Consider the following 23,780-nt stretch of genomic DNA (forward strand, 5'->3'; position numbering starts at 1 on the left):
ATTGCGTAATATATCGTTTGAGCCGGCAAGGATCCCGACCGCTAGTTTACCAGAAGATCAGATTAGTCGTGTCATCACCCCCGTATCACGGCGGTGTGGGCGTATAGGAGGCCCGGCTGCTTCACAGATTTACCAATACCGGTATATAACATTGCAACGGGAACCCTTTTTTTCCCTCATATTTATTACAATATTACAACACATTGAAAGGCCGGTCAGGCACGCCCCTTAGCGATCCCACGACAACAGATCCACTTTGAGACGCTAGACTAAATACTCTAGAAGCCTAGACAGAAAAGACACCCGGACCAAACCCAATACCCCCTTTTTAGATACACATAGCCCTACCAACAATAACCATGCCATGACTGCATTATCTCATCCATTCGCCAAACCTCGTCAGTAAAAACCCAAGAAACCCTCTCCCCCATGGCGCTTTCCTCCCACCCCTCCCTCCATCCCAACCCCCAAATTCCATCATTTCGCCTTCCTCGCTTCGTCATAATCTCCTAGGCTCACCGCACTCTCCCCCAAACTGCCCACGGATTCGTCCTCGTCACTAGATTCCCCCAATCCCGCTTCCTTTGCCTCCTTCCTCCGCCGCCTGATCTCCCCCCTCTCCTTCATCGCCGCCCTGATCTTCTTGTTCGCCTCGTCGAAGCCCTCCTTGCTATCCAGCGCGGTAAACCCGCTGATTGGGAATCCACTCATCCCTGAGCCGCCGCCGGCACTGCTGCTCCGACTGCGACTCCGGCTCGGCGGGCGCGTAGCAAACATGGGCACCTTGCCGATATTGCTGAACGACTCGTTGCGCGGGATGTTGCGGCTCGACTGCGTCGTGCTGCGCCGCAAGGGCATCTTGTGCGACGGGCTCTCGACGCCGTCCGCGCCGGGCGACGATGTGCCGCTATAAGCGCGGTAGTGCATCGGCGGTCGGGTGGTCGAGACAGGAGAGCTAGTTTCGCTGCTAGCTGCTGCCGCTGCTGCTGCGGAGGCGCCGGCCCGGCCCGAGCTATCGCCTATCAATCGGGTATGCTCAAAGTCGGGAAACATCTCCGGTCCGAGCGTGTTAATCACATGCGTGACTTGCTCGCTAAGCTCGGCGCGACGCTCCCGCAACTGGCTAATGCTGTAGCTTGAGGTGGGGATGATGCAAAGTGCGAGCGGCCGAAGCGATTTCAGTATGTCCATGCCAACTTCTCCAAAGCGAAGCGCCGCGAAGGTAATGGCGGGGAAGAAGATGAATCCGGCTACGAACACCGCCCATATAGGGACCCACTCGGGCACCCGTCCACCGAGGCGGTCCCGCCAGACCAATATCGCCGTGATTGCCGTGTAGAAGAAGTAGAGGACTGGGGCGAAAAACATCGAGACCATGATTTTCCATGTAGCCATAACATCCCGTCCCTGGACCTTCACTGTAGAACCCGCCAGCGCCAGCTTCGCCTTCTTCTGGCTGATATATTTTGTAGCGATGAACACGGGAGCGAAGAGGATGAGACCGGGAAGCACGCCCGCAGAGAGAACTAGTAGCTTGGCGAAGCGGTAGAAGAAGGTCAGGACCACCTTGGGCCACGACATCTTGGCGTACTGGACCTGATGATCACGAATGTTTAGGTAGCGGAGCTGTCTGTTGTAGTCGTTGACCGACTTCTTGAGCTGGACGATGCGCTGGTCGTTCTTATACCTTTCATAGCCCAATGCCAGCCGCCGATTCAGCTCGACGATCACGGGGAGAGGCAGCTTCTTGCCGGTGGGGTTATACAGTCTCCGTGCCGCCTGGATAACCATCAGCGTATCGTAGTCAGGCGTCGAGACCGTGACTGCGCTCAGGGCCTGGTGCACCATATCCAGTACCTGGCCGATCGCCTCTCTTCGCTCGTTGTTCTTGTAAAGCTCAACGAGCCTCGTCGGAACCTCGAATGGCGGGCCAAATTCGACGACAGCTCTCGACCGGAACTTGTGGGCGTGGAAATAGTTCATGCCAACCGGCACGATTTTCAGGCCGCAATCGGGAGCCTCAGCAAGCGTTCCCAGCGCCATAATGGCCACTCCTGCCTTGAGGGGCAGTAGCTCGGTGCGGTCGTGGCTACCTCCCTCCGGGAAGATACCGACACATCCGCCAGACTTGAGCCGGTCAAACACGGCCCGATATACTTCGGACTGGTCGATGTGGGGTGCCAGTTTGTACTTGGTTCCCTCATACCCATCCGTGGGGCCCTTGAGATCCTCGTCTCTCAAATTGCCGTGCTCGTCCACGTCGGTGCGGCCCGTGAGCTGCGTCAGAGCAAGTTTCCCCTTGAAGGGACGTTTGATCCGGATCTCATTGGGCCCGAGAATTTGCGCAATATCAATGCTCGATCCGCTCTGACCCTTGGCAGGCGGGAGGAAGAGCATGCCGCCGACTTCAGCCTGCTTCTCGAAATCCGTGCCAATTCCGCGGATAAGAGTCGGATCGTTGACGGGATCGGGGAGATATATGGTGCCCTGGCCGGGTTTCGCGTAGTCTTGGGCCCGCCCGACTGGAACCGACCCGACCTGGCGGGATGCGAATCCGATGAAACCATGGACTGACTTCTGGGCAACGAGGAGCGAGACGCGGCGCTGGGCCTCGTTTCGCAGTGTTCGCTGGAGGATCAGGGCATCGACGAACTGCGAGGCAATGGCGCCGTCAGCGGACCGCGTCTCACATTGTCATCGTGAAGGGAGGCCGAGGTACCTACCTGATTTGCGTGAGGAGCTGCGACGAAAAGAACGGGCCCGCTACGGGGCACCCTCCAAGAGCCCCGGGGGTGCACCTCCCGGAAGAAGAGATCAACCAGGACGGAGGTAGTCCACAGGAACGTGTCATACTTCCAGTTGCTCATGGGGTAGAGTTCCTTTGGAAAAGTCGGAGAAGCTGCGCCCTGCGATTGGGGACCGAGTTGCTGAGTTTTGCGGTCAGCCATGGCGACGGTGAGAGGGTGATTGGCGCTGCCGTCGGAAGAGGGCAGCCTAGGCAGCGATAAGACGCTGCGAGGTACTCCCAACTGTGTTGTAGTCGGTGAATCTTATATCTCTGCCTCGGATTGTTCCTGCAGAAAAACCGGCGCGGAACGGAGCGGCTAGTTCGCTAGTGGGCCAGAGAGGTGCGTTCTTGTTGTACAATATGGATGCGACTTTAGCCTTTGCAAGATACCCGCAAAGCGCACACTCGCATCGCAGTGCCAATCGGGTATGCCAATCGGGTAAGAACTGGCCGGAAGACTGGGAGGGGTGTTCGGGCTCGATTCGCGCTCGGTGTTTCTCATAGGTCCCAGTGCAGCCGACCGAGGCTTTTAGACAGATGGACCTGATGTCGCAGTCTGAGTGTCGACGAACCACAGAGGCGGATCGACAGGGTGACAGGAAGTCTAGAGCTCTAGATCGGGACGGGCCGAGGAGCGCGTAATTTCTGACGGGTATCAAAACTTTCAAGGGCTACTAGAGGTGAAAGGGGAAAAGGGTATATATGACGATAAATAAATGACAATATAGGATCGAAGAAAGAAGCCAGCGTTGAGGAAGGATGGGGGAAAAGGCTGAACCCTGGGCTGGGACATGGAATCTTTTCCTCGACGCACACGGAACGGCAACGAGGCGGCAAATGTGTGTAAGAATTTCGGCCCCCTTGCCGACCCAAGGAGCGCCAAGGCATGTGGGGCATGACGATGTCATCCCAACCGTCCCAAACCGTTCGACGGGGGGTGAGGGGTGTGTGCTTCAGCGCTTTGGCAGGTTTCTGGGCGGATGGCCTTCGGGTATCCCAGCGGGGCTTGGGTGCTATGTATTGTTCCCATTGGCTTGATATGCCCGTCTCCCCCCTCTGGTTGGCCGTCTCGAGGAGCTGGCCAAGCTATCAAGATGCGAGACGCATGCAGCCATGCATGCAGCAAGCTGCTTTGCAGCCAGCAGCGAGACGAGACGAGTTCAGCGACCAACCAACGGAGGGTAGTAAAGCAGAATCCCATACATGCGAGAGGACAGGAAGCTAGGAATCCCAACAAAAATCACCGTCCACACGCCTGCAGGAGGAAATATGCGATAAGATAACGACGCATCAAGCGGTCAGCTTCCGAGAGCTTGGGCCAGCATTCGCGCGGGGTTCGTGTTCAAGGAGAAGAGATAAGTAAAGCTCTCGAAACTCAATTCATCCATGTGATGCATGGTGTACCGGCACCTAGCGGCTTGATTGCGTGCCGCAATTTCCTGCGAAAATTTCGTTACATTCTTCAGTTGGTGTACAGAGGCGCAGAAGGCCCACGATCATAGTCACGTAATGCCGAGCCGGCATACCGCTGAAAATCTAGAAGCGTCCATCCCTCGGCTCGGTGTGGCCGCGAACGACCTCGCCTTGGCGGACTACACTAGGGTATGGCAAACCCGCCATCCCCCACATTTCAACATTAACCCCAGCTCTTTGTTGCCGCAACTATCGATGAGTCGATGCATGCTGTGTTTTATACCATATCAAAGCGGCTGCTGATATTGCCTCGCGCTGGTCTCATGTCTGGCAGGTGAGGGGGAGTGTTCTTTGTTTACACGGCATCCTGGCTTTTGGTGTGTGTATATTACGTAACGCCCGGGTGGGGACCCCTGATGCCAGGGGAGAAACCAAAGGGATACGAGCACTCAAACGTAACGACGGCTAGAGTATATAGTCAATTGCTTTGCATACATATTCCTGAACAGTGCTACTAGAAGCAAAGCCAGCTACCATACGCCGGATGCGCCTGCTACGCCACGAGCCACTTCCGAATGCAAGCTCCCTTACTTCTTCGCCTTCCCCTTGCCCTTCCTCTTCGAGCCGCCCTCCGCCACACCGACCAATCCGTCCTCCAGCTCACCGTGCTCGATCATTCCCTCCTTCTCCATCTCCTTCAGCTTCTCCTGCCCACTAATAAATATGGTTAAATCCCGATTCATCTCCTTGAGCTCCTCGTTCTCTGCCTTCAGCTGCTCCATCGTGTTACCCATGCTCGCCGCCTCCCCATTAAGATGCTCGATCCTCTTCATCAGCCCTGCCGTGACCTCCTTCTCTTCCTGCAGAGCCTTCCCCATATTCCTCGCCAGCTCTGCCGATTTTGTCGCGCGGTTTCTCTCTCTCGCTAGTTCCCGCTCCAAGGATGGGACCGTCTCCTCTTTCAGGATGCGGTGCTCCTCTCTCAGCGCCGTCAGCTGCTTCAGCGCCTCGTTCGCCTGCGCGGAGGCCGACTCCGCAGCCGCAGCAGCCTTCGCCGCTTTATCAGCTGCCTTGTTAACCATCTCCTCAAAGTAGATGCGTTGGCTCTCGAGCTGGCTCGTGAGGAGGTGCGTGTATTCCATGCCGATGCGGTCGAGTTTAGCGCGGGGAACAACATCCTCTTGCCCTGCCCCGTCCCCGCCGCCACCACCTCCATCCGCTTGGCGGTCGTTGCTGGTGTTCCGTGGCAGCTCGACGACCTTGCCATCGCCCTTGTCGCGGATCAGCCGGTGTACCCACATGTCGCCTGCATAGTCCCAGACGTGTTGCGTCTGGAGTTCGAGGCTGAAGCTGTGCGCCGTCATCTTCCAGTGTTCCTTTGCATGCCCGCCGTTATAGCGCCCGCAGCCGACATTGCCGCAGATGAGACAGATCCATAGGTCGTCGGTGCAGTTGCAGTTGTTGCAGATGTTGGCTACGCCGGACCCGAATGGCTGAGAGTAAGGGTTTTCGGGGTCGTATGCGTCGGAATTCGGTTTGGGGTTCGTCGCTCGGCAAACGGGGCAACCCGAGCCTTTCCATGTCTGTAAACATGTGCAGTGGAAGACATGTTGGCAAAGTATTGTCATCAAGCCGGTAGTGTCGTCCATCCGCTCGAGGCACACCGCGCAAGTTGGGAGTTCGATGAGGTTCGGGGTCGGTGGAGGGAAGGGTTTGAGCGAGCTGACGACGCTAGAAGATGTTGGAGAAAAGCGGCCATTATTGCCTTCTGAGGTCTTTCTCTGAATACTCGACCGGCTTGGTGTCTCGACCGTGATAGACTTGATGAACGTAACGTGGCAGATCTCGGTCTGTTGCATCCGCAGTAAGCACCTATCCTCCACGAGCGCAAGGAAAGAAGCAGAACACTGACCTCGACGCTGTCAAAAGGCTTCCCGTCAAATTCCTTTCGCCACTCCATCGCGCTCCTGCGATCCCGAAACTTCATGAGAACCATGTATCGGCTCATCCTGCTCGTCATGATCATCCGATAGTGGCTAACGCCGCCTCGCCATCTCTCCCCAACGAATCCCAAAAAATCACTCGGCGACATATAGCTGGGGACAGCCGGGATGCAAAGAATCGTGCCCTGCTCATCCTCCGGGACCCTTTCTACCCCACGACTGTTTCCCTCCCCGCCATCATCATCATCACCATCACCATCGTCTCTCCAATCCGACAAGCCGCGCAGCGCATTCGTTTCATCACCTTCCCTATAAAGATGAACGATGCCCCACCCAGCCTCGGTATTCTTGGTCTCCAACGGCAGATACCTCGCCTTCGTCGCCTGGCCCATCCCTCCCAAACTCGGTCCCAACGACACAGCCGGCGTAGCATCCTCTTTTACCCCCATCTTGCCCATACTCCGGCTCAACTCCAGCTGCTGCTCCTCCTCCTTCTGATCTTTCCGGTCAATAAGATCAAAACTCTCGATCCTGATCCTGCCGAACCGCCAATCCCTCACTGCCGTCCTCGGGCCGATCCCGTCCGCGACCTTAGGCGGGGGCGACGAACCCCTGCGCTCCCTCGCTCGGAACTGCCGCTCGCTGAGCCTCACAATATTCCCGCCTCCGTTGCTACCGCCGCCGCCGCCGCCGCCGCTACCACCGTGACTGGCGTGCGCTTTCCCCCTCTGCGCGCCACAATCGATGATCTTGGTCGGGTAGTAGTTCGCCGCAGTAGCAGTGCGAATGCTGGCGGCGCCGTCGTACGATCCGTCGAAACCCGCGGGCCAGCTCGTCAGGGCCGCCGCTGTCCTCGTCGTCGTCGATTGCCGCGGTAGGCCGCGCCGGTGGGAAGGCAAATCGTCAAAGACGGTCGCGCCGGGAGAGGGCACCCAGATGTTGTTCTCGCTGCACTGACTGTCGCCCTCCCGCGTGTGGTCGGTCTCGTTGTCCCCGCTGGCGGTCGGATCGGGCGTCGCGTAGAGCTCAAACTTCAAATGATAATAGTTGGACGGCATAGCCTCCGTAGAGCGCTTCAAATGTTTGCCGGTAGGGCCGAACCGAACTGCAAGCGCCGTCGTCTTGACGAATGCCGGGCTGCAAAGATGATGCGTTTGGTGGCAAAAGAATTTTCCAGGAGGGGTCACGGAGGTAAGAAGAGCGTTTCTGCTTCTCGAAGCTCGCCGTCCCTTCCAGCAAACTTCATGGTGGGCCAACCAGAAACGGCTTAGGTTATCGCGGGTTCTCGCAACCTACGTCCGTTTTGCAAGAACGAAGTTTTCGCAAAGCTTCCAGGTTCTTTTTACTGGTGCCGCACGCATGTCACATTCCGCTGTATCCCCGCCTTTCCGAAACGGGCCCCTCGACCTTATCGACCCCGCACGCAACCGGGCGAGCCGGGATGACCTCGACTCTGTGATTTCGAGGCTGACACGAATCATACAATCACGAGTGGGATGCAAGCACGATAAAACCAAGTACAGAGACTCAAGGTGAGTCTATTCAGCACTGCACATCCGTCATGTGCCGTGCCCTATGCTATTTACCGGAAGCCATGCAGTCGCCTTTGGCTGACCGTCCCAAAACCGCTGATAACGCCGAATCCCTGCGTTCCATCCCAGAACCTGCTGACACGCTTACTGGCCACCACGGAGACGCAGCACCAAGTGCAGGGTGCTCTCCTTCTGGATATTGTAGTCAGACAGAGTCCGACCATCCTCCAACTGCTTGCCGGCAAAGATCAACCGCTGCTGGTCGGGCGGGATACCCTCCTTGTCCTGAATCTTGGACTTCACATTGTCGATCGTGTCAGAGGATTCTACCTCGAGCGTGATCGTCTTTCCCGTGAGCGTCTTGACGAAAATCTGCATACCACCACGGAGCCGGAGAACCAAATGCAGAGTGCTCTCCTTCTGGATGTTGTAGTCGGACAGCGTCCGACCGTCCTCCAACTGCTTGCCAGCGAAGATCAGCCGCTGCTGGTCAGGCGGGATACCCTCTTTGTCCTGAATCTTAGACTTGACGTTATCGATGGTGTCTGACGACTCCACCTCCAATGTAATCGTCTTGCCAGTCAGAGTCTTGACGAAGATTTGCATGCCGCCACGCAGACGGAGGACGAGGTGGAGAGTCGACTCTTTCTGGATGTTGTAATCAGAGAGAGTGCGGCCGTCCTCAAGTTGCTTGCCAGCAAAAATGAGGCGTTGCTGGTCCGGGGGAATGCCCTCCTTGTCCTGGATCTTGGACTTCACATTGTCGATGGTATCCGAGGACTCCACCTCGAGGGTGATGGTCTTGCCGGTCAGGGTCTTGACGAAGATCTGCATGCCGCCGCGGAGACGAAGGACAAGGTGGAGCGTCGACTCCTTCTGAATATTGTAATCAGAAAGGGTACGGCCATCCTCGAGCTGCTTGCCCGCGAAAATCAGGCGCTGCTGGTCAGGCGGAATGCCCTCCTTGTCCTGAATCTTCGACTTGACATTATCGATGGTATCGGACGACTCCACCTCGAGGGTGATGGTCTTGCCGGTCACTAGTGTGAGTTAGCACATCGGCTTCATCAAGTCGGGACATTGGTTGGGTCGAAGAGGTATCAGGTCGCCGGCGCGTGACAACGAGGGCAACTTACGGGTCTTGACGAAGATCTGCATGTTGGCAACGGCTGAAGTCGGGACTCCCTCTGCTTGATTAATGGGTTGGATATTTTCTTGACTCTCAAAAGACGCTCGTTTGATGGCAATATGGGGGAATCGGAGGTTGTTGATGGAAGAAGGTTGCAGAGGAGGAAGACAGGCGGTAAAGGTTAAATAGTTGGGCAAGCAGGTTGGAGAAGGCCAGGCTGCCGCTCCGAAGCGGGGTGGCTGTGTGATGCGTCAGTGAAGGCGCAAGGGCCGCCATCTGGTCAATGTGGTGGCAGGGAATGGCGCGGAATCCACAAGAACGGGCGATAGCAGTGGGGCGAATGTGGTCCTCCAACAACGGCCAGCCTCGCGCGGCCGGTTTTTGCCACAACCAGAGCTGAATAAGCCAGCGGAGTGATATCCAGTCTGTAACAGCTTCTTCCACCTTCTTTGTACAATAAAAAGAAAAATGTATTTGCAGTGCTTATTGCCTCCTTCACTACCTCTGCGGCACCCAGTCTGGCGGTCATTCCCTCCGCCAGTGCGAGACCAAAGCGACCGTGCAAGAGTGGTCCCAGCGTAGCTTCTCCCCGCACTTGGCTGATAAGCCAGGCCTTTGTGACGTGTTCGGCGAAGCAAAGCCTGCAACGCCGTTTGTGGGTTGGGCCAAAAGTGCTCAATCAACAAGACCGAAAGCATATATCCAAGTTTCAATGGTGCAATGAGGAAGGATTAAGTTAGAAGCCGGAATCATGCCCGGGCTGGTCGGTGAGGCCAAGGCCGACTTTAGACTGGAGCAGGGGGCAAACGAACGCGTCGCTCGGGCCGAGGACTGGGCCATCAAGAGAGGCATCGCGCAGGCAATGGACGTCCTCAACCTCGATTGCGAGTTAAGCCCATTACACAGTTGGTGCTTCAAAACGACTCCTTCGGTCTCTTTGTTGCACCTCTCCGCCCTGATCACGACCTGCCATGCCGGGCTCACTCCCCACTCTCCAAGGTACCCGCTATCCCACCCTCTCCCAAACGACCGGGCGGGGTTCCCAGGCCTAGAACTAAGGTCGGGACCCCCTTCGCCTCTGGCGACACATCCATCAGTCTGAATGGGATATCAAAACATTGAATTGCCAGCGTAATTGCGTAGAAGATTATCGTTTGCTTTGGTCGATTAATAATCACTGTCATTTCGCCCAATGCACTCTCTCGGGCGTCAGTATTCGGCTGGATCTCTCTACCTTACCCTGGCCCCGGAGGTGTCTCTATGCATCGCGCAGGTACCGACGTCATCGCCGTCCGCTTTTGCAAAGAGGCCGGACTCCACTAGCCCCTGTCAATCACCCGGCCGGGACAACAAAATGAAGTGGAGGGCGTGAGATGCGGCGCAGCCGCTCTCTCCCTTCTGAATTCGGGATGCAATCATTCCCAAATACCCACTGCTGCCGCTGCCGCTGCCCCCCGCCATTATGTATGCAATAGAAGATGTGGCTTAATAATCGCTCGCATTGCAGAGTCGAGAAGAGGGTGTGCTCGGATGTGGCCCAGGAAATGAATTGGAAGGATGAGCAGCAGATCCGTGATACTGCCAGGAAAGTCTGTCAGAATGAGACAATACAGTATGCAAGCAAGGTTGGTACACTATGAAGCGAGTTCTTCAGTGTCTTCACAAAGCCCAGGCCTCAAGTAGCTTGAGTAACACTGCTCCATACTTCTCCAGCAACAAGACACAAATACCGCAAAGTCAAATGCATCACGCAGTACCATTGTTCCAATATACCCGCACTCGAAGCAACGATTCGATTAAAACAACCCACTTCACATCCACTGCACTTTCCCCTATCCAACCCTCTCACAGCTGATCCTAGCAACGTAGTCGTGTCTTGAAGGCTTGCAGGGCTTGCCTATCAAACGCCAAATCCATGCACATCTTTTTCTATATGCTCTGTTCGTCTGTTGTGTTCGTCCCGAGTGCGAATGAATTCGTGAAGAGCATTTCCGTCGTTTTCCGCGTTGCGCCCATGCCCTTTGATTGCCATCACGGCCCTACACAATGAAGATGCAGGTGGTGCCGATTCAGTCATACAGATCGTCGGGTCTTGCCTTTTTTCTTGAAAAAAAAAAAAAAATGATCGTAAAAGTATGATAATGTTTGGTCATAACTCAATGTCTTCCCGTCGTGATGGACGTTAGTCATTTCCGTAGCAGCATGGCAACGGCCAGCCCTGAGTGAGAGTCGCGAAGAGGAAAAGTAATGAGAGCCTGTAACAATTGAACGACAAGAAAAGCAAAATTGCAAAAGCACAACGCCGTCGCTCAGCAGCAGGCCCAAGATAAAGACATAAGAAACACAGCCATCGCCCTCGCAAGCCGGATGGGAGGTTATACCACTGACGACATCGGGACCGTAAAGCAGGATCATGCCGTGACAGGCGAGGTGGCATTTAGTTAGCCCGAATGACCAGCTTGGACAGCAGCTTGTTTGATAACGAATCAAAATCATATCGGTCGAACTTCGTATCGGCGCGCGTCCTCAGGTACGACTCTGCAATGTTGGGTTAATACATAATGTCTCTTTTACCAGAATAAACGGGGTGGGGCAGCAGTCATAACTCACCATGCTTGATGACATGTTGCCGTACTTCAGTCATTGCCTCGCAGACAGCGGGGTTGTTGTTGAGTAGCTGGCCGTGCCTCCGGGTATCCCACTCGGTAAAGGCCGGCAGCTTCTGCGAGATGGCATGGAACAGGCCGACAATGACGCCGACGGGCACCGTCTCCATGTCATTGCAAAACTTCTCGACAGCGACGGGGTCGGGAACGCGGTAATGACAATCAAACTGGATCTCTTCCCAGACGGCCAGGAGGATGGAGGCGAGCATGAAGATGGTGGGCCAGTTCTTTAATCGCTCTCCGCTGTAGACACTCGAGTAGAGCGCTGAGAGTTCCTCTAGGATATCCTTCTGTAGTTCGCGCCACATGTCGGCCATGGCGCACTTGATCTGAAAATTGATCATGACGGGGGCAATAACCTTGCCGTAGTACTTGGAGTCCTCGTCATCGATGTGGCCCTCCATAGGTTCCTCCGTGGGTTGCTCAATCATGGTGATGTGCAGGGTGAGATTGTATGCCACAACGAGCTTGAGCGCCTTGCGGATGACGGGTAGCCTCTCCTTGGTATAAAACCGATAAGCCGTCTTGAAGATCTCGGTGATGAAAGGAGTTCCCTCAAAGTGGTCGTCAATGAATTGCTCAAAGCCCTCGTCGATATGCTTGTCGAGATACTCGGAGAGTGCTTCTGTCGAGATACCTTCTTGGCCAACATCAAGACGCTCGGTGCGGATCTCAAAATCGATGGGATCCTGGTCCTGCAGAGTCGACTCTACCCAGTCAACCTGGAAACAGCTGTCATCCGCCACATAAACCTCGCGGACCATGACGGGCAGGCAGAAACCGTAGCCGTGCGTGATCCACATTAGAGTCTCCTTCTGCGCGAAGCCCTTCACATTAAACACGGACATGCCGCGGTCGAGATGCCGCTCATAATCGGCCTTCCAATCCTTCATGAAATAGCCAATATCCTTAATGTCGATCCGAGTGCAAGGGACTTGCCACAGGCGAGCATGCGAAGGCTGGCAGCCAGCACAAGGCTCCCCCTTGTCGCACGTCTTCTTGAGAAACTTGCAGCGGAGACAGGCCCGGAGTTTCCGGATCTCGCTCGCCTGCTTGCGCTGCTCAGGGAGCAAGGGACCGCGACGCCTGCCCACCTTCTTTTCACCGGTGCCATCCTTCTTCCCCGTTGACGACCTCCTAATGACGGGTTTCGTCGCCTTGGCAATGGGGCTCTTCCGCGTGCCCGAGTTCCGTCTTGCGGGGGGTGACGTTGAGCCGGAACCACTGGAGCCGCTAGCGACGATGGGCCTGTTCGTGGCGGAAACAGTCTTGATCGGCAAGGGCGCAACAGCAGCAGAAGGGCTAATGAGTTCCGTCGAGGTCGGCTGATGGTGATGCTCACCGGGCAAGCAGTTGCGGTGATTGCTCGATGGGTCTACAAATGTGTCGGAGCCGGGCGAGAAGGGAGAATAAGGGAACGTCACCTCTTCGTAACTGCCGAACTCGAGTGAGTTGCTGTCAGAAGTTGAGTCGGAGTTGTTCCTCAAGTGGAGCGTCTGGCTTGGGTTGAAAATTGCTGCAGTTTGCGAATGCTGAGACTGCTGAAAGGTGTCACAGTTCGGATAAGCGTCTACGGCCGCCCAACCATTGTCGCTGCTCGAGCCCAGCGACAGAACCTCTAGATAGGTGCCCGTGGGCGAATGACTCCCTAGACTCCTGACGCGGGAGAGCCCGTCATGCTGGAAATTGATGGCCGTATCAAAATCCTGCCAGTTTGCCATGCCCGCCCCCCATTGCATAACCCGAGACGCCCCGTCAATCGGGGACATGGTGTTGAAGGTCGGCTCTAGTTGCAAGCTGGCCTCCAAGGTGGCCTGTGTGGTTGCCGGGAGGTATTCCAGCGGAGCCGGCGGGAAGTTGGACTGGAATGGGTTGAAGCTCATCAACGCCGAATCCTGGATAAACTGAGCGAGGTCAGGAGTAGGTTGTTGCTGCGCCTGCAGAGGAAGCGACCAGTCCGGAATGATGCCCGAGGGGTTCGGGTGCGCGGCCGGCTGGAAAGGGGAGTGTTGCTGCTGTTGGAGAGGGCTCGACATGGCGCTCTGATGCCCTGGGGACTGTGCGCTCTGGTCATCAGGAGACGAGGCAGTCGCGCTGGCAGAGTTGGGCGAGTGAATCGACACAGGCGCGCTCCCGGCGCCCGTCAAATCAAGCGGCAGCCAGGTCGTCCCCGGACTCAAGCTCAGACGGTTTGCTTGCGACATGGTGGCCAACGCAGTGGACGTGAGATCCTGGGACGGGGCGGCAGACGACACGGCGGGATACGAGTAACGTTCGTGATGGTCGTATACAAGCTGCTCCAACAGTGCTTCCCCCCCAGCGGCGTTGAAATCGTAGGTCATCTTGCCGAAACCAGGAAGGAGAGATCAAGAAGGAAAGGGGCTGGCGGGGACGGGATTGGAGGATCTTCGAGGGTCTTGAGGCGCCAGCCAGGGGCCACGAGGGGGCGCACCGACACCGCTCTTTTGTCGATGTCGAGTCGGTCAAGAGGGGTTCATGACAAGCGTCAAGCGCTGTCTATAGAGTCTCTTGGGTCGAGGAGCACGGACGAGGAGGAAGTCGCCAGAGACGGATCCAGCGCCTTAGGTTCGTCTGACTTTGGTCGTTGGAAAAGAAGCGACGGGTGAATCTGGGGAAAGGGTGCAGGAGGAACCCTTCCGGGCGTACGAGAAGCGTGAGAAAACGCTGCTTGGTCGGGAGCGGAGAGGAGATCGCAGGGCCGGGGCGAGGTGGAGCGCACCATCTCTTACCCCCACCCCAGCTGCCGCGCCTTCTCACAACCGACTCGCTCCCGTCGGTTGAAGAGGCGGTGAGAGTGCATCCAAACCCCGGTTCCGCGCCCATCGTTGATTGGGCCCTAGGCCACCGGGACATGCACGCAGTGGGCGGGTGCATGGGTCGTCGCCGCCAATCAGCGGCGCCAAAATCCCGCCACCCGCGGGCGACTGGCAGCACGGGATCGTCGCGGCCAAACGCCCCGCCGCACTGTGCAAGGACTTGGTGCCCGGTTTCCCAGCCCCTCCAGGTGCCGACAGCATCGCGGAGCCGAGAGACACGGGGCTGAGCTGGCCAGGAAGTGTTGTGCGAAAGAGCCTAGCATCTTGACTCGAGAGGCGCGGTCTCCGTGTTAAAGTCACGGCGCCAGCCCCCCATCAAAGATCGGAAAATCATGTGCCGTTAACGACAACCAAAGGGCGCGTCAGGATCCGAGTCCTTCGAACCAACTCGACCAGCTGCTACATACGTAGTATGGTCTCAGCTTCCAGGGTGTTGCTAGTTGCTGGTTGAGTCGAGCCTTTGAATAACAAGGCTAACGATCGAGGGGCGCCCGCCTGGATTCTGGTGGGGCGGATTGGCCCGTCAATGCTGGATGTTGCGCAGATCTCCGGCCCGAAGCCGGTTCCCCCATGAAGAGGAAAAGAAAAACAAAAAAAGAGGCGCGTGTGCGATAGCTATTGTTGCTAGTCAAAGACATCAAAGCAAAAGTGGGTTGTGCAGGTCAGATCTCATTCCAAATTCAATTGAGGGGTCTCGGCCAATCTACGCAGTGGCCAAGATGCAACGTGATCTGTTGCATGGCAGCTGTTCGACAAACGTCTTGCGTGACGGGACCTCGGCTTCTGCCGAATCAATTGTCTGCGTGGGCCATCTGGCGGCTGAAGTGTGGTTGCCGTTCCCGCTGTGATGGCATACTACTTACCCTATCTAATGCATCCTAGACATGCGGACCTCCGCTTCGTCCTACACCCAAAAGATGCTGGCCGAATCCCACCGGAGCATCACAGACTGTAAGAGGTACTACCGTATTCACAGTACATTAGGTTACCGCCGTAATGTGCGTGGTCTCGGTCCGAGTTTCATCCCTTTGGGCGGAACCCCGCAGAGTCGACCTTCCAAGCTTCGAATTCGGATGGCTGTTTCGCCGTCCAGACCTGAATGCCAAGCAAAGCTCCATCAAGCCCCGCTCCCCTCCTGCGAAATGTCGACAAGGCGGGACCAGTAAAGGCTAGCAGTGAAGCACGCCAGAGAGCGGGCAATGGGACAGTCATGTATTTGCTACAGTAGAAAATGGAGGTCCTTTTTTCCCTGCATCATGACGGCGTATTAGCTCCCTAGGTTGCATTCGGCTCGGACGGCCAGTTGTTTCGTTTTGTGGTCAACGTGTCTCCCACTGTGCAAAGAGGACTTAATCGACACGATGCCCAAGCCATGTTCCCCACACGGATCAAGATCTCGCTGAGAAGCGGGACCCTTCAGCTGTGCTGGACCCTTTTGAACCAGGAGTGGTTAGCCTCCTTCGCGACTCCTTGCTGGGTTGTTGTTGTTGAGAGGGGATCAATGAGAACGGGAAGAGATACACGAGGTCAATTCGTTGTCCTGGGCCTCATACTCCATGGCTAAGGCCAGGCCACTCGCCACAACCACAGCAGCATCTGTCTACGGGATGAGCATCCGGACAAGGGTTGCCGGGAGGGGTATACCTCCTACCCAGCGTAAGGATCGGGAAACCTCAGGGGCCCATAGGAAAAAAAAAAAAAAAAAAAAAAAAAAAGGAAACGAAGCATAAAAAAAGCCCGAGACGCACGAGCCGAGTCAAATGTTTGCTTCCAAGATCAAGTTTAGCTTGCGTTGCGGTCTCGAACAATAAGCCTTTCCTAATACCTCCGTACCCCACTGGTTCCTAGCGGGCCAATTAACTACGTAGTAAAGCTGCTTTCTTCTTTGGGTTTGGATTTGAATAAGGGAGAAAATAGATGTGGAAGCTGCAAAGAGTTAAGGAGAGCAACAACCATACCAGATAGGCCAGATCACCCAATCCTCAGAAACAGGATCGGGAGGGATCAGGACCCTAGTGGCTTGACCCATCTCAAGGAACAAGCGATAGGAGGAGAATCTGCCACAAAGACGCGTGAGACGCACATACGCCGTTTGCTCACCTGTTTCCACGCAAGGAGCGAGCCGGGTCTCACCTGCCTGTCAAGGCAGCGGAATTCTCGTGGCTTCGGTTGATCAGGTATGCGCCTGTGTACGCCGGCTGCGCAAGATATGCATGGAGCCAGCCCCGTCCTATCCTACGACGGTCAATAACGGGGGGGTATGTGGCAACCCTAATACGGATCTGAATCGACATCAAAGCTCCGGGGAAGGTTCCGGGGCCCGCAAAGACCTCGGGGTGCTCGTCCTAAGCCCCCTCCGGCATCACCTGCCGACCGGGGAGGCAAGGACACCAATGCGCTCCACGTTCGGCTCGGTTCGGTGCTGCCGGTCGGTCGAACTATCACCTCTCAACTCTTGGCCACTGCGGCCGGGTAAGACAAGTCGTAGACACTTGTCTTTCGCGACGGCTTCTCTTTCAACCCGTCACCTTGTCCTCCCGTCTGCTTCTTCGTCACTAGCTGTCCAACTTGGGCGTATCTCACGAACCCCGAAAGAAGCTGTTTCGGAAAACATAGGACTGCTCTGATAGTATCAGCAGATTTGCCGTCAACTAGCTCCTGCTCTGCATGACAAAGCCGTGGAGCTTGCAATCCGGAAGGGATATGCAGGTCCAACGGTGCTTGTGGGCCGCAATGGCGAAGAAGCAAAAGCCGTTGCAGGAGACTTTGCTCGGTCCAGACCTCGCGTGTTCTTTGTGGTCCAATGAAGGTAATTGCGATGTCGCCCGATGCTGCAGAGTATGCAGATATCAGACTATCGACGGGACGCGAGTCAGAGGCTGAACACCGAACGATCCACCAGCCGAGAGGGGTCTGGTGAAGCGAGTTGATGAACCGGATGAGCGAAAAGCGCCCCGGTAACGTTGCCGTGCCGACCTTTTCGCGGGCGGCAGGCCGGGGCAGACCCGGTGCTGCGCCGTTCGTTTGTGCAGGTTTAGGGTGCAGGACCCCCGGGATATAGCAGCGTGCACCGAAGCCGAATCCGGGTCCGTCAAACTCGTAGAATTCGGCGGCTGAGTCCGGCGCCGCGGAACTGGCGTTGGAGTGCTAGATTGGGGGACTAGGGGCCTCAGAACCCAACATAGGGGAGAGGCCTAACTGGCAAACAGACGAACTGGACGAAGAGGGGAAAATGAAGGCAGCAAAGAAGCTGAGAATGCGAACTGAAAGGGCCCGCATTCCCAACGGCCTTCGCCCTGACCAGGGTCTTGGCGTCTGGCCGCCATGCGAAGGCAGCTGGGCGCCACTTTGGCCCAATGGGAAGCGCCTCGATGCTGCAAACATCAAAGCTTCCATTTATGGCATGCGAGAATAATGTTAAGAAGCAAGTGAATCACAAGTATTGTTCCTTTACCTGTGTTATCCCGTCCCGAGATTCGTATTACATGCCGATCCGAACAAAGCCGTCGAGGCACCAAAAGCGCGTGGCCTTCAGGTGGAAAAAGATGTCGAATTCGCAACCGACTTCATCTTCGGCGCCAGACAGCGAGACCGTCGACGAAGAGATAGCTATCGAGCGCAGAGACCTAGGCCTCATGATTCCAGACCTATTCACACGGCACCCGCTCGTCAGGGATCCCCTGGTCACCGACACATCCCGGCTCCAGGACGACGTTGCCGACAGCTGCCTGCCTTTCTTGAGTGGAGAGGATGATCTAGTCGAGTACAACGAGCACGGAGTTCCGCGGCTGGACCGACAAAAGCACATCAAGTTCCTGCACCAATCTTTGGGAAAGTTGCCCGGTCGCTTCGTGGCTGCCGACGCCAGTAGGCCATGGTTCCTCTACTGGTGTCTGTCGGCACTCACAATGCTGGGCGAGGATGTGTCGTCCTATCGGGAGTCGGTTATCGAGACCGCGCGGTCGATGCAGAACGACACCGGAGGCTTTGGCGGCGGAGGAAGGCAGCTTTCGCACTTGGCTACGACGTATGCCGTTGTGTTGTCGCTCGCCTTGGTAGGCCGAGAGGAAGCCTTCGAGGTGGTCGATCGTAGGACAATGTGGAGGTGGCTCTGCAGTCTGAAGCAGCCGGATGGCGGGTTCCAAGTTTGCCTCGGGGGCGAAGAAGACATCCGGTACGTCGATGCCCAACAGTGCCCAGCATGCTTCTTTTAAAAAGCCAATCTGAACTGACCACCACAAAAAGGGGGGCATACTGCGCAGCTGTGATCATCACGCTGCTGCAACTCCCACTGGATTTGACGCCCGAGTCTCCTGCATGGACCGAAAACGGCGGCACGAACCTCCTCTCGGGAGTGGCCGACTACGTCCGACGATGTAAGCACAGCGAATGGAAGATCCTCGAAATCCCAGAGGGCCGCTGCTAACCCGCCAGGCCAAACCTACGAGGGCGGCATCTCCGGCCAGCCGAACGCCGAGGCCCACGGGGCGTATGCATTTTGTGCTCTTGGCTCACTCGCCCTTCTGGATTATCCCAGCCACATATTCCAAAAGTACGCAGCATCGGCAGGATCCCAGATCCGTCCCACGTCGTGGCGAGAAGCACAGCATGCTGATTAGACGGACAGATACCTGGATGTTCCACGACTCATAGCCTGGCTGTCGTCACGGCAGTATGCGCCGGAAGGCGGCTTTTCTGGACGCACGAACAAGCTGGCCGACGGATGCTACAGTCATTGGGTCGGCGGGTGCTTTCCCCTGATCGAGGCGTGCCTTAACAGCAACGGCGGAACCGAGGCCGCAGATGACCCGGCCAGCCCATATGCCAGCAGTAAGCTTGCTCCGGCGACAGAAAGCCTATTCAGCCGGGAAGGCTTGACGCGGTATATCCTCTGTTGTTGCCAAGACCAGACCAAAAGGGGCGGTCTGCGAGACAAACCGGGAAAGTAAGTCGTGTCTCTCCTGATTTATTTTTCTCGCCACTCCTGCCACCCCCATAACCCGCCCCCTCGCCGTCGTCATTGTCATCTCGCGTGTTCATGGTTTGTCCGTTCGGGTGTCTCATTGGATTTTGCCCCCACATTCTAGGATGTCAGATGCCTATCACACCTGCTACGTCCTTTCCGGCCTCAGTTCAGCGCAGCACGAGTGGGATCTCGAGGAGCCAGAGACAACAGGAGAGACGGCAGCAGCAGCAGCAGCAGCAGCAGACTTGGAGTGGACCGTGTTGCCGTATCCTGTGCAGATTTTCGATCCCAAGGACCTCGTTCGTCCAATCCACCCAGTCTATGCCATACCGCAGCAGAACGTACGGATGATCAAGGAGTACTTTCAGGCCAAACAGGGCTTCTGAGCGGGCTTGCTCAGATCTATCAAGTCAAAGACATGCACGGGAAGGGAACGACAGAACAGCCCGGTGCCAGCAGGCTGGAAGGGGTAGAAACCCACTCTCGTCCACCCCTGCGAGTGCCAAAAAGAAAATTTCTCTTTTCAGTTGCTTCATCTCGCCCGCTTCCCGCCATCATTGTAAGCTCTCGGGATCCCACAAGTTGTTTACACGCCACATGTATCTCCTGATGGGTCTATCATTGGCCCTCGGACGATCCTCGTCCGTCGCGGTCGGGGTATGTATGGCAAGCGAGCAGGATGGGTATGGGCGGAAGGTAAGTCCTCTCACCGACAAACGACGCCTTCTAGTCAACGTGGCTGCACGCAGCGAGCATGATGTATTGTATGCAGAGCGAGAAGTGCGAGGGTGGGGAGAGGAGAGTCAGATTGGATCATTGGATGCAGGCATGGGACATATGTCAGAATTGGCGATAATGCGGAGAGAAAAGGGCAGTCGTTTGCCCGAGAAGATACGGCACCACTACTTTATGTAGAGTACAAAACGGATGTACAGGATACGGTGGCGACCGGGTGGGCTGGTCGAGAGGCTAGGCCAGAATAAACGACCCGAGGTGCAGCCGCCCATCTTGGATCCGTATACGGAACGCCTGATTTCGAGGCCCCTTAGCGAACCTGCCGCAAGATCTCTTTCCCATTCTCATTTCCCTGCTCGTTAACCGTGAGTACCGTTGGTGGGGAAGAGGAGGAGACAAAGAGTGTTAGTGGCTGACTGCATATCCGGCGGCCGGCGGCCTCGCCACCTGATCGATCATATGCCTGTCCGACCTCATTTGTCTGCCTGAGGAAGCGCGGATGGCAGGGAGGGAAGGTGGGTGGGTAGGGTGAGGAAGACGAGATGATGGGACGTGGCGCCAACAACTGCATACCCTGGCCCGGATCCCCCCATTTTCTCAACATGCACGGCGCCGCCAAGTTGCTTGCTCTCAGCTCAATCAGCCAGAACTGAGCGACGCGCGTGGCCACCCCCAATGTTCATGGTGTTTGCCAACCGCATCGGGCTTGCCTGGATCCCTCGGCCCCATCCTCCCTCCCTGCCCACACCCCGAAGTGAGACCCGCCAATCCGGGCCCTGTTGGGCGGCCGGGCTGGGCTGAGACGCGTCCGCAGCTGTAGTCGCGAAGATCTCGGTTGGGTTCTCCCTGCTCGGCCATCAAGCGTTGGTTGGGGTTTAATGACGCCTGCCGCGGAAACCGACTTGATTCCAGACAGGCCGGAAGGATGATAGGGGATGTGGCCGCCGGGAGCACGCAAGAGGCGCTCTCCCCTGACCAATGTTTCTCGGGTCGATCCGGCCTAGTCTCCGTCGTTAGCGATGGGGAATACATTTTTGGGGGGCTTCTAGCCGTGCTAGTTGCGTTCTCGGTTCCTTTCCCTGTCTTTCGTTCCGTGCCATCCATCGGACCCAGCTGTTCCCGTGTTTTCCAAAACATGGCCGTGGTAACGGGCCTCGGAATGGGTCCTTTGGCGACATTTCGGATGACGGCTGCCAGTTGAGTGGCCCCAAGGACCTCGAGAAATGAGAAGGTTGCATGGCAGAGGCCTTTTACATGCATTCGGGCGGTACAATTCCTGCCGTGTAATCCTACATGGGTATAGGTGGGCAAGGCAGAGGAGATATACCAAAGCTACTTGAAACGGCGCCGGCAGAAGTGACGTGGACAGGGGTAACGAGGTTAACGACAGGGGGACCAAGGGTGCGGTGCCGGGTGTGGTCTATGCCGCCGCCCTTTTTTTCTGCTTCCCCAGTATTTTCCGGTTGTGTCCCTGTTCATATCCAGCTGCGGCATCAGAGACGGTGTCTGTGGTGTAGCGATACCGCCTGCGACTCGGTCGATTGGCCCGTGGCTATGACGTTGCGGGGGACGGGAAGCACTGACATCTGGAAATGCGATGAGGGGTCGGCTTGCCCCTCACCAGCGCCCATTTTAGGCCTGTGTAACCTGCTGCGGGGCACAGGGGACCCCTCCTGCTCCCTGTTCTCCCACCCCCACCTCAACTGAACGAGGAAGACGTCCAAATCCGTCGATCCCGACCCGGCCACCGAGATTCCGGGGCAGGCACCGGAGCCGACGACGTTGCCGCGCTCACGCCGAGAGCACCATGGGGTGCGTGTGCCTGGAAGGTTTTGCTTCGCGTTGGCTGCTTGCTGTGTGGAAGTCTCCCGTCACATGAGCACAGGCTGTGTTTTGATGGTGTCATGTTGATGATGTGAAAAACAGAAAGGCTGCGAATAAAACCGCCGTTGCGGGCTAGCTCTGTGCCAGGTACCGCGTGGCCGGGTCTCAGTGGTCAATGTTTGTTTTGTGAACGCCCAGGCCGAACCGTCAAACGTTACCGGCGGCTGGCGTTCTGCGCCGAAAATGGGAAGAATTCGTTGGATTGGACCGCCGACGGTTCCAGAATTCTCCCTAGTGCTCACTGGCCATCCCTTCCCGACCACTCGGGGCACTCACGCCGACCACTGCATCGCCCGCAACATGGAAGGTTTTCGCATGCCCGATTTGGCGTTTGCCCCGCGGGACTTTGTTTCGTTCTGCCTGCGGTCGTTGGTCTGTGTCCCACTGGCAACGTTCAACCTGAACATTTTTGGAGATGCCCCACGCCAATTTCCACACTGGCAGGGAGCCTTGGCCCGCCGAAACCCGTCAACCCCACCAAAACTTTGAACCTGCATCCTCACCTGGTCTGTCTTGTCTCCAGCATCGCAAAGCCTCTCACCCATCGTACGGGCAATTGGCCTCGCTGACGACTCCAACCTCTCTCCCCGCTCTCGCTTGGGCGGATCTTGGGGTCCGAGGCCGATAGCGGGTCGTCCTGTACATGCACGCATTCGTCAGAGTCTATTCGCCATGCTTTTCCCCCCTCTCGCCGCCGACCCATACTTGGGTTCTTGTTTTAATATCAAGCAGCAGTGCCAACTCATCATTGCATGAGTGTTAAGGTCGGCCTGTGCCTAGTTGCCTTGCGGCCCCATCCTCCATTCAGAATCGCCGCTTGTCGTTAGGGCCAGATGCAGGGCATGCAAGGGTTTGCCGGCCCCAGCCACTGTTCATGCACCTCATCCCTCTTCACCGACTTCGTGGTGTGGCCTCAAGCCAGTCATTCTCGCGGCTGGCAGCGCGCCGATGTGCCTTCCTAGTCCACCCAGAGGAAGGGGCCGAATTCGCCATCGAGGCGACCACAGCCTTTCCCATTCATGCCTCTCCGACTGGACTCATGATCGCCGACAAGCGCCGGTCGTTCCCCCCGCTGTTGTCAAGTGTCGTTCCAGAAAGCCAATTGCCCGCCCCTGATTCGCTGGCGTGTCGGTCGCATGTTAATAATAAGAAAAAAAAAAGATAATCAAAAAAAAAGTTTCCAGAACCACACTCTTCGGGCCCGCTTCGCTCCCAAAAATCGGTTGCCGACGGCGACGGAGACGCGAGACGGGCGAATCGACCATGGCCCCGCGGGGTTATGGCCCACAAATACGACTCCAAAGACCATCGACGTTATACGGATGTACATCTTTGCAGAATGGCCTGGAGACCTGCGTCGCCGCTAACTTTCTGGAGCGCCAACCTTGTCTCGTTCCCGCCCGGTCCCAATGCAATGTACTCGGGCGGCGTTATTCTGCTGGTCGCTACTTGTGGCGGTCGACCACAGCGGCATCTTGGCAGGGTGGAGATGCATGGCTCTTAACGGGGACTGCTCGAAGACATGCCGTTGCGGATGGCACAGTTTCCTGTACTAGGCGGTACATGGTCGATTCGATGCAGCTGCATTAGTGGCCGCCAGATGGATCTCGGGGAAGGTATCGTCTCCTCACTCCTTTCCCCCCTGCCCCCCCGATTCTCGAAGTTACGAAGCCAGACAACCCCTTGCTCTACGTCCTTCGGACTACCCAAATAACGGGTCTTGGCTGGGTCCCGGCAGCAGAGCAACAACAACCACAGGCTGCCGGGTCTTTCCTTTCGAATCCTCTTCGTCTCCCGTCACCCCTCCTGAGCACATTTTACCTTCGGCGGTCCCCATTTTGCCACCTCACCATGCCTAGGTCTGCATATTCTGGGGCCTTTTTACCC

At 56.6% G+C, this 23,780-nt stretch overlaps 5 protein-coding genes across 5 annotated transcripts; 1 reads left to right on the forward strand and 4 right to left on the reverse strand.

Moving 5' to 3' along the window:
• Positions 1–477: 477 nt before the first annotated feature.
• On the reverse strand, positions 478–2,948 carry SCT1 (Glycerol-3-phosphate/dihydroxyacetone phosphate acyltransferase; the record flags this gene model as incomplete). Its single annotated transcript, XM_071061453.1, has 2 exons — positions 478–2,652; positions 2,724–2,948. The coding sequence occupies 2 exons, from the start codon at positions 2,946–2,948 to the stop codon at positions 478–480; spliced, it is 2,400 nt and encodes a 799-aa protein (XP_070917554.1).
• Positions 2,949–4,788: 1,840 nt separating this feature from the next.
• MFIFM68171_06034 (RING finger protein ETP1) lies at positions 4,789–7,202 on the reverse strand (the record flags this gene model as incomplete). The annotated part of the gene is made up of 2 exons (XM_071061454.1): positions 4,789–6,051; positions 6,114–7,202. The coding sequence occupies 2 exons, from the start codon at positions 7,200–7,202 to the stop codon at positions 4,789–4,791; spliced, it is 2,352 nt and encodes a 783-aa protein (XP_070917555.1).
• Positions 7,203–7,820: 618 nt separating this feature from the next.
• UBI4 (Ubiquitin) lies at positions 7,821–8,834 on the reverse strand (the record flags this gene model as incomplete). Its single annotated transcript, XM_071061455.1, has 2 exons — positions 7,821–8,716; positions 8,813–8,834. The coding sequence occupies 2 exons, from the start codon at positions 8,832–8,834 to the stop codon at positions 7,821–7,823; spliced, it is 918 nt and encodes a 305-aa protein (XP_070917556.1).
• Positions 8,835–11,242: 2,408 nt separating this feature from the next.
• MFIFM68171_06036 (C6 finger domain-containing protein) lies at positions 11,243–13,813 on the reverse strand (the record flags this gene model as incomplete). The annotated part of the gene is made up of 2 exons (XM_071061456.1): positions 11,243–11,343; positions 11,416–13,813. The coding sequence occupies 2 exons, from the start codon at positions 13,811–13,813 to the stop codon at positions 11,243–11,245; spliced, it is 2,499 nt and encodes an 832-aa protein (XP_070917557.1).
• Positions 13,814–17,793: 3,980 nt separating this feature from the next.
• RAM1 (CAAX farnesyltransferase (FTase) subunit beta) lies at positions 17,794–19,660 on the forward strand (the record flags this gene model as incomplete). Its single annotated transcript, XM_071061457.1, has 5 exons — positions 17,794–18,482; positions 18,554–18,684; positions 18,743–18,860; positions 18,936–19,253; positions 19,396–19,660. The coding sequence occupies 5 exons, from the start codon at positions 17,794–17,796 to the stop codon at positions 19,658–19,660; spliced, it is 1,521 nt and encodes a 506-aa protein (XP_070917558.1).
• Positions 19,661–23,780: the final 4,120 nt, after the last annotated feature.

Source organism: Madurella fahalii (genome assembly GCF_045866475.1).
Source record: "Madurella fahalii IFM 68171 DNA, scaffold_3, whole genome shotgun sequence".
Classification (NCBI taxonomy): Eukaryota; Fungi; Ascomycota; class Sordariomycetes; order Sordariales; genus Madurella; species Madurella fahalii.